General features: G+C 42.1%; 1 protein-coding gene across 5 annotated transcripts in view; it reads right to left on the bottom strand.

Moving 5' to 3' along the window:
* Nucleotides 1-16,740, bottom strand: part of MTCL1 (microtubule crosslinking factor 1) — a 181,558-nt gene that overhangs the window by 145,623 nt on the left and 19,195 nt on the right. For all 5 annotated transcript variants that reach the window (XM_073331570.1, XM_073331571.1, XM_073331573.1 and 2 more), the window contains exons 2-3: nt 13,498-13,722; nt 11,499-11,657 (exon numbers count right to left, since the gene is read on the bottom strand). In XM_073331570.1, the coding sequence (XP_073187671.1) occupies nt 11,499-11,657; nt 13,498-13,722 (384 nt within the window). The remainder of the gene's footprint in view (nt 1-11,498; nt 11,658-13,497; nt 13,723-16,740) is intronic.

The following is a 16,740-nucleotide window of genomic DNA, read 5'->3' as shown; positions in this document are numbered from 1 at the left end:
CCCCCCCCCGGTATTTTAAAAAAGCTGTCTGCTCATTCATTCTGTGATTAATTGAATGCTATGATGTTAATAATTCATTTGACATCGTTACAATCAATTATATCTTCACTTTTTACAGAAACTTCTACAGAAGCTACTGTAAATAATTAATTTGTAAAGAGAAATTGATTAACTCTTTCAAGGAAGAACAGAAAAAAAAATCAATAACTCACTGACTTTTTTCACATACCTAATAATTTCTTGACAGTTCTGCACTCAGGGTTTCATGTTGTCTGATGTGACACTTGTTTCTATGCCTGGCACCACAACATGAGCTGCACACAATCTGGGAACCTTGGTAAGACAATATGCATCTCAGAAAATTGCCTGTTCTCACTTTGACAGACTGTCTCCTACTCTTTTCCATCTGACTAACCAGAGCTCCAGATGCATGAATGAAATTACTGTAGATGTGATATGAAAACAATTGGCATTTGTTCACTGCTAGCCAGCCAAAGCAAGAGATGAAAGTTGAATGTCACAGAGACTGTGTGCCTGTGTTTGTCTGGGATGCCAGCTAACACAAGCACCAGCTGAACAGTGCTTCATGCTGGCTACACCCATCTTCATTCAGCTAGAGCTCACTGATTTGTACAATTGAGGCCAGGTGCATTTGGGCTCTGTGGTGGCTCCTGTCCACACAGGCTCCTCTGGAGGGCCCCCAGCTATGGCCAAAACCAACCAAATAAAAACCATTCACAGCATCCCTTTGACAGAAAGCCTATAAACATTCAGTGCTGCTCCCAAAGTGAGCAGTAATGGACAGGAAGGGGACAGGTGGTGTGGTATCCTGGGGCTGCAATGAATCAGCACCCTTTCCAGTCTCCAACTACTGGGCACCAAGCAGAGATTATAATTACCATCCTCAGAAGGAAAGCCTGAGGGAGAGTAGGCAACGGACTCCCCTCAGGTGAAATGGGCAAATCTGGAAAGAGGTGAAAATTACATCTGCATGCAGCAATGCAATCTCAAGTGCTCATCAGCTTTGGTAAGTCCCTTTGCTTCTGTATAAATGTAAGAGAAACCACTGTGTGAGAATTCCTTTACAGGACTACACAAACTAGAAGTTGGACTTGAGTAGTTCACCAGAGAGTGAGAAAGCAAAGGACATTCACAATTATTCTAAAGATGTAGTAAATATCTGCCCAGCTAAAGAAGTTCCATATAAAAAAAGATTCTTATGTTGCCAACATAGGAAACCATCATTAAAATTTACTAGGCACAAAGTCTTACCCAGGCCATGATGAGAATGACAATGAAAAAGCAAACGTAAAATATTTCTCCACACATCTCAAGTGAAAGAGCAAGTAAAATTATGCAGTATTGACCATACTGTTCTACAACAGCACATGGGGATTTGTTAGCTCGTGCCCTGGGCTTTAATAGGGATTCTCTAGAGTAAACTTTCATGTAGCACTTTGCAAGTCTAGGGGAAAAGAGTCAGAGTTATGGTGGGCTCAATCACTCTCCCTTGAGCTCTCCCTTGCATTGGTGTCGGATGTTACCTCTATCTTCAGCGGCTTCTGCTGTCTGCCTTCCTCTGACTCCAGATCTTTTGTGGCTCAACCCTCTGGCCAAGTCACAGAGTTCAAACCCCTTCTGGGGTATCATGAAAAAGTCCCAATGAATCTGGATAATTCTTCTGCCCCCTTGGACTACTGAAGTCCTCTCCTTGTCCTTGCAAAACCCTATCTCAAAAGAGCCTGTGCTACCCCATTATCTCTCTGTTACCCTAGCCCTGGGTTTCTCTCAGTCAGACAGACCTGTCTCTTCTGCAGTCTCCCCCACTACTGAGTTCCTTCAGTCTACTTATAAGGGCTTAGCTCCACCCTCTCTGGCCAGGAGCCAATTAACCATTCAACTGCCCAGGTGCAGAGCAGAACTGATTGGGTGCATTCACTAGCCTTGCAGATGATGGGTGTTAAACCCCATCTCTCTCTCACACACACGTATGTACACACACTCTCTCTCTCAAGGTAGAACCCCTAAGGTTACTCTCTCCCCTTCACTGTATGGGGCCCTCCTCCTCTTCCTCTACATCGTGTACTCAGATGAACAAACAACTTTTAATCTAGCAAATCTTCATAACATTCCTTCCAATATTCTCTCTCTTGGATGTGTATTTGCAGGGCCTTCTCTGCAGCAGTTAATCTCTCTCGAAGTTCCCGGATCTGCATACTCTCCACGGATGGTGTGTCCTCCTGTTGTCAGCCTGGAGGTGGTGGGTCAGGGTCCACGTTCAAGCAGCTTCTCCCATCTCCATGCTTAGGACATCCATTCGGCATGAACTCACCCAATTAACTTCCTCTTGGCAGGGACCTGCTCTTGGCTTCTAGAAGCCAGGGCACCCTTGTCAGATGTTCCCATGCTTTACAGGGCAGCTAGCTCCTGTTCGAGTTGTTGCCGACATTTCTTTTAAACACCAGGTCTAGCATTGTCAGAACCAGGTCTTGCTCTTATTTTGTGGCCTCCTCTATTATCTTCTATCATGAGGCTTACATCTCCTTCAGCTCTTGGTTTGCCTTCTGTGACTGTGTCTCCGTGGCCTGTAGTTGACCTGGCATTTCTTGTTCACCTCTCTTGACTAACTTCTCCCAGTCCACTGAGTCCACGCACTGTGGTCCCACCTCTGGGACACCTGGTCAAACAGACCGTGTTTGGGGGATGGACGTCTTATGGTCAACTCATCCATGCGGTACTTTGTCTTCTAATAAAGATGGGAAATTAAGCCAGCTTCTGCCCACAACTATGGGCCAAGGCTGGTCTTTTACTGCACCAGCCCTCAGTTCGTTCCTCTGACTTGTATATCTCTCTCTACTTCTGCTGTCAGGTAGACTCCTCTATCTCCATGCCCACAGGAAACGTGCACCAGACTATTTTCAGTCAGGAGACTAATCTCCCAAACTACCATCTGCTCACATCCGGAGCCAATCAATCCTCTCTTTTCAGGGCCAGCCTCTTTAGCACTTATCTGCTACACTGGATTGCACCCCGTACTGCGAGAATAGACTGGGCTGTGGTAGCAATCCAAACAGCAGCACTTCATGTGTGAGTAGTCTTTTATTACTCGGTTGGCCACACCAGAAATGCACAACTGTGTTCTCCTCATCAACCCAGAGGCCTGTCCCACATACCTTGTGATGACTAAGGCACCACAACCTCTTTTGGTTTCTTAAGAACTTCTCCCCCCCGTATGTGCTCCATGCCATCCCAGGGTCAGAGTTCTCGGTCACCTTGCTTTCCTCTAACAGTCCCCTTGAACTAACTCCCCCAACCAGGGGGTTCAGTATTATCCCCTTCCATGTAGGCCTCCGCCCTCTCCACCACCTCATCAGTAGAGGTCGGTCAAAACATCCTGACCAAGCTTTGGACTCCAGCAGGCAAAAGCCTTAGGAATTGATCTAAAATTACAAGGTCCTCCACCTTATCTAAGGAGTTTGTGTTGGATAGCACCCAGATCCCATAAATGCTGCACTGCCACTTTAGGGCACACACCACAGGGGACAGGCTCAGTCCCAGCCTACGCAAAATGGCATCTTTTACAATTCTACGGGACTGCGCCTGCTCATCAAACAAAGCTTGGCAGGTCACTTGAGCTTCTCCCAAGAGGAACTGGGCCTCTTGAGCTGCCCAAGAGGACTCAGTCCATCCTGCTGCAGTCGCTACCCCCTCAAAGCTGCGCAAAATGCCTCTGGGTCATCACCTGGGCCCAATTTTGCTAGGCCGGATACTGCTCTGGCAGAATTTTCTTCTCCTGAAACTACCCAGGACCCTGGGGTCCATTTCTCTAGGCATGACAGGAAACGTTCTTGTTGAGCCTGTTGAGCCTCTTGCTCTTTCTGTCCTTGTAACAGATGCAACAAAAGGCATGCATCTGCTTGCGCTGGGCTGCCAGCATGCAGATTACAGCCTCCAGGTTCCGCATAGGAAAGGGAAAAAAAGAGAGAGATTTAGTCCATCCGTCTGCACCTCACCTTTAAGGCAGTTGGTATCTCCCTCCTTCTTCAGAGGTGAGTCTCCACAATCCCATGCTCGTACTAAAATGTGGTAGGGCTCACTCATCCTTCAAGTGCCCGTTTGCATCAGTGTGGGATGTTGCCACTATATTCAACTTCAGTGCCTCCTGCTGGCTGCCTGCTGCTGACTCCAAATCTTCTGTGGCTCAGCCCCTCGGGCCAAATCACAAAGTTCAACCTCCCGTCTGGGGTATTACCAACATCTCTAAATAAATCTGGATAATTCTTGGCCCCTTGGACTACTGAAGTTTTCTTCTTGTACTTGCAAAATCCCTATTTTGCAGCTTCTCTCACAGGAGCCTATGCTGCCTCTGTTACACACTGTCCCCATTATTTCTGTCTGTTACCCTAACCCTGGGTTTCTCTCCGCCAGAGAGACATGTCTCCCCTACAGTCTTCCCCCTCAACTGACCTCTTTCAGTCTACTTATAATGGCTTAGCTCTGCCTGCTCTGGCCAGGAGCCAATTAGGTACTCACCTCCCTAGGTGCAGAGCATGATTAATTAGGTGTATTCACTAGTCTTGCAGGTGATGGGGGTTAAGCCTCATCACAGAGTTAACCCCTAAGGAATTTCACAGTAAAAGACTGAATATTCAGGATGATACCTTCACCACGGTGGCCAAGTCCACAGCAAATACGATATGGAACATGTTTGAGTTTTTTAGGTGGGGGGGAGGGTGTTTGCCAATGGGATGGAAGAAAGGGAAATGGATGTATGCTGTGAACTTTCGGGCGGGGGGTTAGATCTGCACTAGTTTTCATACCTAAAGGCTTCAAAAATATTTAAAAACAAAAGTGCCTAGAATCTGGCATTTGCCAAATCTCAGCTAATTTATTAAGCAGGTTTCATTGTAACTAACTGGCATTTTGGCAAATCTGCAGCTACGGTAGATCACTTTCCCACTGTGAATGTCATCATTCCAAACAGTAACATTATCTACATGTAAAGGTCAGCTGAGGTCTATAAAAGCCTCAAGGAGTGAGGCTGTGGACAGTCTGATTTATAGGAAGCCAGTGTTCTTTGGAGGCTGTGCCCAGTTTGAGTACCATGGGATTAGGTTTGCAGGCATGTTTTAAAAAGCTAGACTATGATCAGCAGAGGCATTGTTAATTAATCATTCCCAGAATATTATACTCAAATGGTGACACTGGGGCTTGTAAACACAATCAAATGGCTGCTGCCAAACGAGGACTGCAGTAAGAAATACCTAGAATGATGTGCATGATAAGAATGTATATACTGGCTGATACTGGAGTCTTCTGGTTCATTATTTTTCCAAGAGAAAAAAAGTCAGACACTACAAAATTGCACTACAGGAGAACATTTTGCTTTTCAATTTCTTCACTAATCATTGCAGAAGACTTCACTACTATAGCTCTCACAGTTAGTAACCCCTAAATTGGATTACCATGTCAACAGGATGACTTTGCCATGCTTTTTAAAAGTTACTTTACTGGTTCTCTCTCCCCTCTTCTTGTACTGGTGCCCAACCAATCCCTACACTTCAAACCTGGTGCTAGCTAACTGAAACAAAAGGTGCATGAAAAAAAAAATATTTGCTTTTGATACAAAGAATTAAGAAGCTATGAGAATCCACCCTCTAGCTTCACTAGAGAAGTGACTGAACTTTGTCAAGCGCTACCAGAATCATAGAGTCTTAGCTTAATAGATGATAGGATGTGTGTTCTCCAAATGATACATTAGAGGAGTAAATTCTGCGAACTGTGCCAAAGGAATTGAAGCCTGATCTTTACCCGGTACCTTGTATATTTACACCAGAGAGGAGACTGAAACAAGGGCAAATGCAGCTGTGGGCATGGTACACATTGAGGAGCCGCTTATCTGTTGTGGGGGCCAGGCTTATAAGCAGTGCTGCTAAACCAGCAGCCAATCAGGAGCTGTGGCCACTCTGTCAGTTCCAAGGCAGCATAACTGGGTTCATTTGTTGCCTAGCAGCAGTTAGTCCAGGAGCAGCCAGCAGTTGGTCTGGATCCTGAGGATAACTCCCTGTGCACAGCCCTGACAAGTAACCTCCAGCTTGTTTTACCATATCATGTAAATAAAGCTAAATTCTTCTCTCAGACACATCCTTTCTACTTCCACTGCCTTCAAAGGAGTTGTGCATGTGTCTCTCTGGTCAGAATTTGGCTCTAAACAGCATAGGATAAAGCCAGTTCAGTGACCCGTCACTTCTATTTTTATTAGTGTCTTAATACAGCCTTCCATTTTGTTTAACAGTATTAACAATATTTCAACCACAAAAGAAAATTAACTTTTACTTTAAAGTAGCGGTTCTTGAGCTGCGGTTGTTCAAGCCCTATGTGGTATTTTGTAGTAAGAACTTTCCAAGAGCCAAGCAGTGGAGGGGTAGGGTGGGGCTGAGGGCTGGGATGGGTACATGAGAGCATCTCTATTACCAAGTGATCTTCCAAATTGAAGAGCACTGGGAGACACAATTGTCTTAAAGAGTTTGCAGCTACCCTGCAGAACCTCATTTACAGTATGCTTTAGTTTTGATCTAAATTCATGCACCCTAACGAGAGTACTGCTCGTCCCCAGACCTTCATTTCTCCATCCTCTCAGATGAAAATGAACAGGACCTGTTTCCTCTCACTGTCTCGCTTTCTCATTCTACCTGTGCCTTCCTTCCGGAGAATGATAACAAGCCTCAGTTACAATAAAGGCCCTCCAATAACTGTAAGTGATTTCCTGCATAAAGAAATCTGGAGAACACCATTCATGCATGCTGAGGGAAAAAGGGATTTTAACTCAGCGGGAAGGATTCCAAATGCAATTGATTTTATCTTTGAATTAGCTAAGAGAGCCTGTGCAGGACAGGGGGAACTAGGAGAGGCAGTTATGTCACAGCTCCCAGTGACAGAGAAAGTGCTCCCTCCTCACCCCCACCAGCCCTTATGCCTTCAATGACAACGGAAGAAGGTTATCAGCTGCTCAATACGGCTTTTCCACAGAAAATAAATCCCCCTTTCTCCCTGGTTACACAATCTCATTCATTTCTTGCTAAACCATTTTATAACATTCATGTCAAATCTTTCTGCAGCTGCTACTTCATTCCTAATCCTCCCCATTCTTTGTCTTTTTCAGCAGGGCTACCCTTTTCAAGCAACTTGAACCCTGCCATGTCACTATCTGTCTTTTTCTCTTTGCTGGCTGAAAACTCCAAGCACAAAGAATACATCAAAATATACATTTAGCAGCTGCAAATAAAAGACACAATCTATTCTCCTCTCAGGGAAAAGAAGCAGGCTCTATGCATTTTCAATACTTTTGTGCAATGTGGAGCAGGAATGGTCCATTGCCATTTCTAGGCAGCTACTGAAGTTTAAAGACTGAACCATATTATATGCAACACAAGTAGTGTCACTTAAAGCTAAAGTTGCCTGATGCTTTCCATTATAAGGACCTATTTTCATTGCTTATAATTTTGCCAAACATAAACCACTCAGGTTAAAATTTTCCATGATAGGTGTCTCAGGCTGAGTTTATGTTGTTTTTCTTAGTTTTGGCTGAAATGGTTCAGTCATGTCCAAGAATGAGGCTGTGAAGATTCTAACACTGATGTGGACTCATGGGGCTTGAGGGGTCATTATGGTACCACACAATGGAATTTGTGTTCTCAATTTGTAAGCTTAAAAAAAATCTTAGAAAATTACACACACACACACACACACACAAATGTTTAAAGAACATAAAGGTTGCAAAGTCAGGCACTCAAAGGTTAGGAAATGACTGAATTAGAGGTTGCCTGTGCCTCCTTGTGAACACACATTATGATGCTGTCTTTAGTTACATGATGACATACTATTTCTCTCACAGGATCGCTGCCTCATTCAGTCCACAGGATTCATCCACTTTGGGGATGAATCAGGATTGTATAGTGAAGGAGGCTGTTGTCTGTAAGACCCCAGCTTCATTTGCTATAGAAACTGCAAGGTGTGTAGTGAATGAGGCAGGCTACTGCAGGAAGAGAAAGGAGGGTCTCATTAAGGCAGCTGAATGCTGCCCTAGAAAGTTGAATTCTATCCCTGCCTCTACCACCTATTTGATGCTGGGCAAATTGTATAAACTAACATTTTCACGGTTGGCCACTGTCTGTTCCTCAATGTTCTGGGTACCCAAACTGAGACAACTGAGGTCTGATTTGCAGAAGTGCTGAGCACTGACAGCTGCAGCTCAATGGGAGCTCTGCTCTGAATATATAAAGTGCTATAAAATGCTAAGAATTCTGAAACAATCAGGTCCTAGGCTTCTCAGATGTGGGACCCAAAAGGAGTTGATACTTTTGACAGTTCTGTGCATCAGTTCCCCATCTCTAAACCTGGGATAATATTACTTCATCTCACAAGGGCAAGGGTATTATGAAGATAAATTCATTAATGTTTGTGAAGCACTTAGATACTATGATGAGAGAGCACCATAAGAAAACCCAAGAGGAAATCAATAATTCTCTTCTGTTCAATGTTTGGATGGTGTGTAGTAAATAATGCATGGAGTCACATGCTGAATGATGAGGATAAAGAGAACTTCATAGATTATAAAGCCAGAAGGGACCACTGTGATCATCTAGTCTGACCTTCTATATAACACACACCATAGGACTTCCCTGAATTAATTCCTGTTTGAAATAGAGTAGATCTTTTTGAAAAACATCCAGTCTTGATTTAACAATTGTCAGTGATGGAGAATCCACCACGACCTTTGGTAAATTGTTCCAACAGTTAATTACCCTCACTGTTACATTTTTTTCACCTTATTTCCAGTCTGAATTTGTCTAGCTTCAGCTTCCAGATATTGGATCTTGTTATATCTTTGTCTGCTAGACTGAAGAGCTGATAATCAAATTTTTGTACATTAACTACCCACTCAGTGAGCACCATCCTACCTATGCCTTGAATAGGGCAGGGGTCCTGTGGAAAAAATAGTTTGTAATCATGTAATTTAAAAGACTGTATCATAATGCACATGCACCAAAAAGGTCAAGTTATGGTTGCACAGGAAGCCTTAATTCTGGCATTTCCTAACTTATGAGAGCTGAACTTCACAACTTCAACATTCTTTTATTGTAGGGGTTTTTTTAATAATTTTATCTACAACATTATCCCAACCTAGGATCAAATCCTAGATCCCAGGACATAGGTACAATGGCTAGGCTACACACTGGAAACCTCTGTCAGAGGCTGGGCTTGGGAGGAAGGAGTAGTCCTACTCCCCATCCTGCATAATAGTCACAAAGGCACATTACAGCCACAACTGCAACCACAGGGCTGTAACAGTCCTCACAGCCAGTGCACATCCATCCTATCCCCGTAACTGTGGATTGATTGCCCCTTCCCTGACACCCCACTTTGCCACTCCTCCTCTCCCTCTGCACTTGGCTGCAGGTTGCTCTTACAATGCAGAGCTCTGCGGAATTCAGTGCAGGGTCTCCAAATCCTATCTCCCTCCCATCTGCACAGCTACTGAGCATCTTTTCTATGGTTAAGGGCCTGCTATGGCCAGGTGGAGGGGACCAGAGTTTGTCTCTCAGTATGCATTACTGTCCTCATCTTGAGCAAGAAACATATTCTTCTCCCTTCCTTCCAGATTAAAACATTTAAACCTGGCATGGTGGATCACAGCAATCTGAACAGAAGCCTTGTTTATTTATTTATTAAAAGGATGACAGAGATTGTTATACAGCTTCCTGATTCTGAGGCCATCATCACACCTTGCAAAGGCCTCCAAGAACATTACAGTATACAAAAGATGAAGGATTTTCTGAACGGCCTTTAGGATGGCTTTTCTACTGATTACCAATGGACTAACTTTCCTACCAGCATGTCTACACTATATTCCTTTACAGCTTTGTCTCTATCAAATAATGCTGAAGATAAACGGCATTTTCCAGTTATTTGGTTGTAAGCTCTTTAAGGCAGGAACCACTTCTTCATTTTCAGTGCTAAGTGAACCTCCGGCACTCAATACAGACAAATATTTGGTACATTTTTAATAACTGGCTCGGAGCTTATGCCCTACCTATTCCCTAACAGGTCCTCAGCTTGACTGAATCCTATCGTTCTATCCTTTCCATAGAGAATTTTCCTTTGTTGGACCATTTGGTCTCCCATTGCTCTGATCAGCCATACCTTGGTTCTCAAAATACTTCCTCCTACAGACCACCAGGCAGGAGGCTCTCTGGATTGCAGTTTGATAACCAGTGCATTACAACAATGCACAGCTAGTTATAAAAAACAGCTTGTATAGTGGATGGCAGGGTTTTGTATGGCATGTGCTTGCCATGTCTTTTAGCAAATTATGATGCCCTATAAGCACAGCATCTGCAAATAGCTTAAACTAAAAAAACAAATAAACAAAACTCTCTATAACTAAGGCATCAATCAGACTGTGCTTTTGGGGCAAATCCTCAGGTGGTATAAACTGACATAGCTCCACTGAAGTTTACACCAGCTGAGGATCTGCCACTTTATGTATAGTAAACTCCAAAGTTGTTGCAATGAGCTCATTCTCGTCACAACCCAAATGCACACAGAAATTAAATACGGTTTGTCAACCTTATACAATGAATCAGGTTTTGTGCCAGTTGATTCACAAGCATTGTTTGAAAGATTAAAATAAGCACATAATTACACCAGCTCTCTAAATCTGTCCACAGCTCAGAGGATAAATGGCTTACCTCATTATGTTTAAATGTTCTATCTCAATCTGGTTTAAGAACGGCCAGAGACAGTGGGCTACCAATATGCTGTACTGTGACAAGAAAAGAGATGCTACCATAGACCAGGGTATGAGCCATGTTTGGTCTTCCATCTTCCTTTATTGTATCGTCCATTCCTCACTTCACTTCCATCCAAGCAGCATCATTGTATCCATTATGAATATGTGTCAAGAAATTATTCCTTTTCCTAACACACAACATTTTTGTTTCTCAGTTCAATGGTTTTTGTGCATTACAAACCAATTCCTACCTGCCTTGCTCCACCAGTAGTCCAACTGATGTCAACTAGTAAGGTAAGCCAAGATTTATTCTGTCAATCTAAATTAACCTTTCAGGAACAAATCTTGTAGGATTTACTCAATCCTAACATAAGCAAAACTCCCAGATCTTACATTATCATATTGAAGTCAATGGGAGCTTTGCCTTTGTAAAAACTGAGGCATGCAGGAAAATGGGGTATACGCACCGTAATGGGCACTGGATAAAAAATAGTTGATGGCTTCTCAATGGATTCTAAATTATGAATGCCACTGGGCAAATAAAAAGATTTTGCAGATGATTATCAGTGCCAATTGTATCAGCAGCTCCAATGGAAGAAGGTATTTTAATATCTTTGTTTCAGAAACATTCTAAAATGCTTTGATAACAAGCTTTCCATTTAAACCAAGAACATGGTTCTGCATAATTTTCCTGGCTAGTGCTTACCTCTTTCAACCTGTCCAGCTCATTTTGTAGTGCCTGTTTGGATATTTCCACCTCAATGATCTGCTGCCGAAGGATTTCGTTCTCATCTTCTGCTTTCGCACGTTTCTCCTCCACACTCTCCAGTTCATGGTGCAGTCTGACAGATACATCTTTGGCTACCTGGTTAGAATAGCATAAACACCACATAAGAAATCTAACTACCTGAACATGCAATATACATACATTATAATCTTGGATAATCAAGGGATCTTCAATTTAAATTATTAGACCCAGTTTTGAATACTCAAACCATAGGAGAATTTACATTCATGTTTCCAATGGAGAAAATGAAGATGGGAACTTCAGAGTTATCAAAGCATTTCCCTTGACATATCAAGCTCAGAAACCCTAGGGATAGCATAATAATAATAATAATAAAAATGCAGAAGTTATACTGTTAAAATTGACAGATCACAGTTTTGATCAAAACAGCACCTGTGTGGCAGCCTCATCTACCAGGTCTTGCTGCATCAACAGCAGTCAGTACTAGGTAAAAGTGACAAGAAAACCAAAAAATAAAGAAGACTACACAGGTTTGCTAGGTTCAGCTTAACACAGGCAAGGATGAATATTCCTCCCAGACATATTTAGAAAAGCGAAGCTGATTTTGAACTGCAATACGATAGCAGTTGCAGGAAGCTTTTTATTTTGCACGTTCTAGTTCCAGCATAACTGAACTCTGTTTTTACAAAGCTTAACGTAAATGGAAACATTTCCACAAAATTATTTCAATATAAACTGTTTATTTTTATAGGAATGGTATTTTTCAACAGTGTCTGCAACCCAAACATTGTACCAAACTGCTAAGGGATGATCACCATGAATTGGAACTGACTAAAAGGAAACATGATTTTAATTAGCGTATTTTCAATTTTCCAAGCTAAGTGAAATGCAAAAAGAGGAAATAAACAGCATAAATGTTGAAAATATATTAGATTTTTAAAATTTAGATACAGTAGTCTACGATTTTTGGTAATACAGAAAGAAAATCATTTTTACGAGAAATCTATTAACATAACTCCTAAAGAACTATTATGGCTGAGGTGGGTTTGAGGATCAGTTCTCACACCCTAGAAAATGCCTCATGCAGTTGGCGCAATACAAAGCCTCTGACTGCTAAACTCCTACCACTTGCCTTCTCGTGGCAGAGGTGTTCTTAACTGGAAGTGGGAGTGTTAAAAGGTTGGGGTGTCTAGCACTTTAGAGCCAGATTGCTCTGGGCAGGTGGGGCTGGTTAGCTGTGGCAGGCAGTCCATCTAGGAGAAAGAACTTCAGTTTCAAACCAAGAACATCAGGCCCAGCCAGCTGCTTTGTAAAAGTTGTGCCAGTCACACATGCTCTATGATCTTCACCTTCAGGGAATATATCAGTACTATACTAGGGCATCAACCGGAAGCGGCATGCAAGTGCTTCACCTAATGGCAGTAAAAAATGGACAAAGGCTATTGTATTCCAGCCACATGCAGCTGAGGGAGCATTGACAGAGATGGCTTGGTCACTTGAGATGACAAGATATGTTGGCCAGAAAGGACAAGAGCTAGTAGTCATGGGACAAAGACCATGAGGGAGACCCAGTAGTTTGAGACTCTGAAGAACACCACGAAGGAGGCTGGTGTCAGCTTGGAAGATGCTCTTGACAATAACACTTGGAGATGAACAACAACAGCCTCCAACCCTGATTGACAGGATAAGGCAAAGGTGAACAAGATAGAAATGTAACTTGATTGTGTTCCTTTCATTTGAATTTGTGTATAGTTTTCATTTAGTTAAGTCCCTTTTTTCATGAAATTAAGTTGCACATTTGCTTTCTGCCAAGAAATAAGGAAAACTGGGTCTGATATTTTGAGAAATACAAATAATTGTTTTATGTTACTTTTATATCTATTATTTTGACAAGAGACTAAGATTGTGTCCTTTCACTTTTTCCTACGAATATACTCCAAACAAGTACCTTACCCACCTTTAAATCTTGCTCCAAACTTCTAATGAGCTCTCCATCCACTTGGCCTGTCTGCGCAACTTTCAAACTTTTCTGTTCTGCTTTCCTGAGACGATACTGCAGGATGCGACAGTTCTTGTTTGCACGGTCCAGCTCTTTCCGGAGTTCCTGCAGCTGATAAACATCTTCCTCTAAATAACTGTCACGCATCTCCTCCATTTCAGCTCGAAGTTCATCCAATTCATCCTGTGAAAAGCCAAAACACTCTCCATTAGATCTCTAAATTTCATCCAGGAGAATAAAAAAGAAACATGCTTGTCAAGATATAATATCAAAAAGGTGATGCAGATTGCAATATGCAGCTCCAGATGTCATGGGAATATCAATATTATCCCTTACTAGAATAGTTATGTTGAATTACATTAATGAATGTCTGTTTTATTTGTTTTAATTGCCATGGTAATTAAGAATGGACCAGCGTTACCAGGATGTGTATCTGTCTCCTGAAACCAATAACAACATAATTCCTTCCTTCTTCAAGTGAATTAAAATGAAATTTACATAATAATTAGCCATTATCTTAGCTGATTGTTTATTTCATCAGAATTATAGCAAACCTACTTAAGTGCCTGAATTTCTCTGTGTGATGTCTTTATAATAGAGAGTACTTTGAAGAAATAAAATGTTCTTTCCCCCTTTAATAAATCTTTGCAACATGAACTTTTCAACTTTCAGCCAAATAATCAACTGTTCCACCTCAGAATGCTTTATGTCCAAGTCTTTTAGTGAATGCACATTGAATTCCTGGTCAGTTGAAAAGCCCCTCCCTCACCTAGGCAGGGTGTGTGCACTACACACTTGCCAATCCCAGAATCACATGGGCAGAAAAGTACCTGTGTCAACATGAATGTAAACAGGTCATGCCTTCCAGCAAATCTTTTAATTGTCCCAATTCTAAATTATACCAGGAGTGGAACATGCTCGCTAAAGTCAGATATAAATGTTTACAGCAGGGTAAACCGCTTCTGAAGGAGGATAAGCTCTATCATTCCCATTCATTTAATCTGTGCGTGATTGATGCTTTTGAGCTAAAACTCTTATATGGGCCTTCCAGCTCAGGGGTATAGGCCATTAAATTACTACATGGTGGCTCAGGGGATCTCTATGGCTCTATTATTAACTAAGTTTAAAATGAGACAGGACTTGTGCCAAGGCAAAAAGCAAGGACAGGAGATGTTCTCCACCATAAAATCCTCCAGAATGACTGATACAGCTGCCGTATATTATTAGCCAAATCAAAAAGGCACAGTTATGTATTTTAATGAGCAACAGAATCAAGCAGTATTAGCAATATTCACAGGGGAAAAAATGTTACATAGTAGATCTGCAGTATTTTCAACGTTATTTGTCTCCTGCCTACTTTCAGCTAATAATTGAATTTCTTGCTTCTAAAACATGCATAAGCTAAGCATATGACATCCTTCTTGTTCCCCTTTCTAAGTTTTCAGTTCCTACTCTTTTTTTTCCACCTCCCCCCACACACATACTTCTTATGTGACTTGTCTTCTTATTCCCCATCCTGCAAACACTGTTGCACAAGCTTAATTGTACACGTGGGTTACGGTACTATTCACTTCAATGGAACTATTCACATGTGTAAAGTTGAGCATGTTCATAAGTGTTCGCTGGATCGGGGTCTTAGACTGTAATCTCCCTGGGACAGAGATCTTGTCTATACACATATTTATACAGTGTCAATCACAATGGGTGTTCAACTACAATTAGGACTTCTGGATGCTACAGTAATATAAACATCAGTACCTATCATATTGTTCATTTCTTCTTAAAATTCTGCCAGGGGTTCTGAGGTGGTGCTCACTGGCATGGAATTTATCCAATCCTTGAAAGGGGTGTACATATCCCCCTTTCAAATGCAGACTAGAATGGGAGTAGAAAGGTAGGGTTGTGACCCAAACCTTCCCACAATGTTTCCCTCCCCTCCTTTCTTTCACTTACCTATACCCACAAGACACAAGGAGGAGCAGGGAACATACTCATCAACAGGATCATGATCAGCCCTTGAGCTGGAGAAAAGAGGTGGGAGCTCCTTTTGTCTTCACCTCCGTCACCACACCCAAAATGCCTACACAGGGGCTAGCCACACACTGGCCAAGCGTATGATTTTTAGTTGGCAATGTCCCTTTAAACTCAAACATAACTGAAAGTTATCAAGTTACCCTAACAAATGGAAGACACACCGATGTGGGACTTACAGACTTGTCATGAATCACTCTGGATGCATCATTTTATGCCAGTCCCCCGCAGCATGGCAAGATGAATGTATTTCTAAATCACTTCTAATAGGTGTGTGTTTAAGCTAGCCTTGACCGTATCCAATTATAGTAATTTCACAACTTCCCTTGGCCATTGACCCAACTGTATATGTAGTTTTATTTCTCCCAATATTTAACCTACATTTATCTTGTTCCACCTTAAGCTCATTATCTCCCATCTTATCTTTGCTAACGAATTAGTATTGGATGCTTGTTCTCTTTACAACATCCTGGCCAAAACAAGGAGCATCCATCTTTGCTTAACTTTATTAACAACAAGGGCTTATATTCACTGCAAAGTTAACTTGAGTTATAAATTGAGCGTTGCCACTAACTCAGCTCTCTTTCACACACAAAAAACCCTTACCTTGAGTGTTTTTCAACTTGAATTAGCTAGCCCATCAAGGGATATAGGCTAAAGCTTGGGTGCACACAACTCATCAGCTGCTAGCACAACAATGTTGCAGTGTGGATGCAGGCTTGACTACCTCCAGTCCTCCACTGCCTTCCCATAATCCTCCCTGGGTGCTCAGAAAGGACAGACAAGTTCTCACACAATACACTGTGAAAGAACTCATAGCATGACTTAACATACTGCAGCATTAAGAATCATGGGATGTGCCCTCAGAAGCCTTAGGGAAAAACACAAGCGCAGCACCAGTGTGAACACAGCAATTAAAGTGTTATTTCAGTGTGGTTACTCTCATTCAAGGTAGACTAATTCAGGAGGAGTAACTCGAGTGTAAAAAACGTGAGTTAACTCTGCAGTGAAGACATACCATTACGTTTCAAGTCAATTAATTAACCACAAATAACACACTATAACACTGAAGTAAACCCTACACACACCAAATTGAACAGAAATCTTTCAAAATACTATATATAATCCAGCCCTGGGTACTTCATGGCAAGCTGAATCTAAGTACTGTAG

Source organism: Lepidochelys kempii, chromosome 2 (genome assembly GCF_965140265.1).
Source record: "Lepidochelys kempii isolate rLepKem1 chromosome 2, rLepKem1.hap2, whole genome shotgun sequence".
NCBI classification, from domain to species: domain Eukaryota; kingdom Metazoa; phylum Chordata; order Testudines; family Cheloniidae; genus Lepidochelys; species Lepidochelys kempii.
Note: the sequence above shows the minus strand (reverse complement) of the source record. Positions and strands in the feature narration are given on the sequence as shown.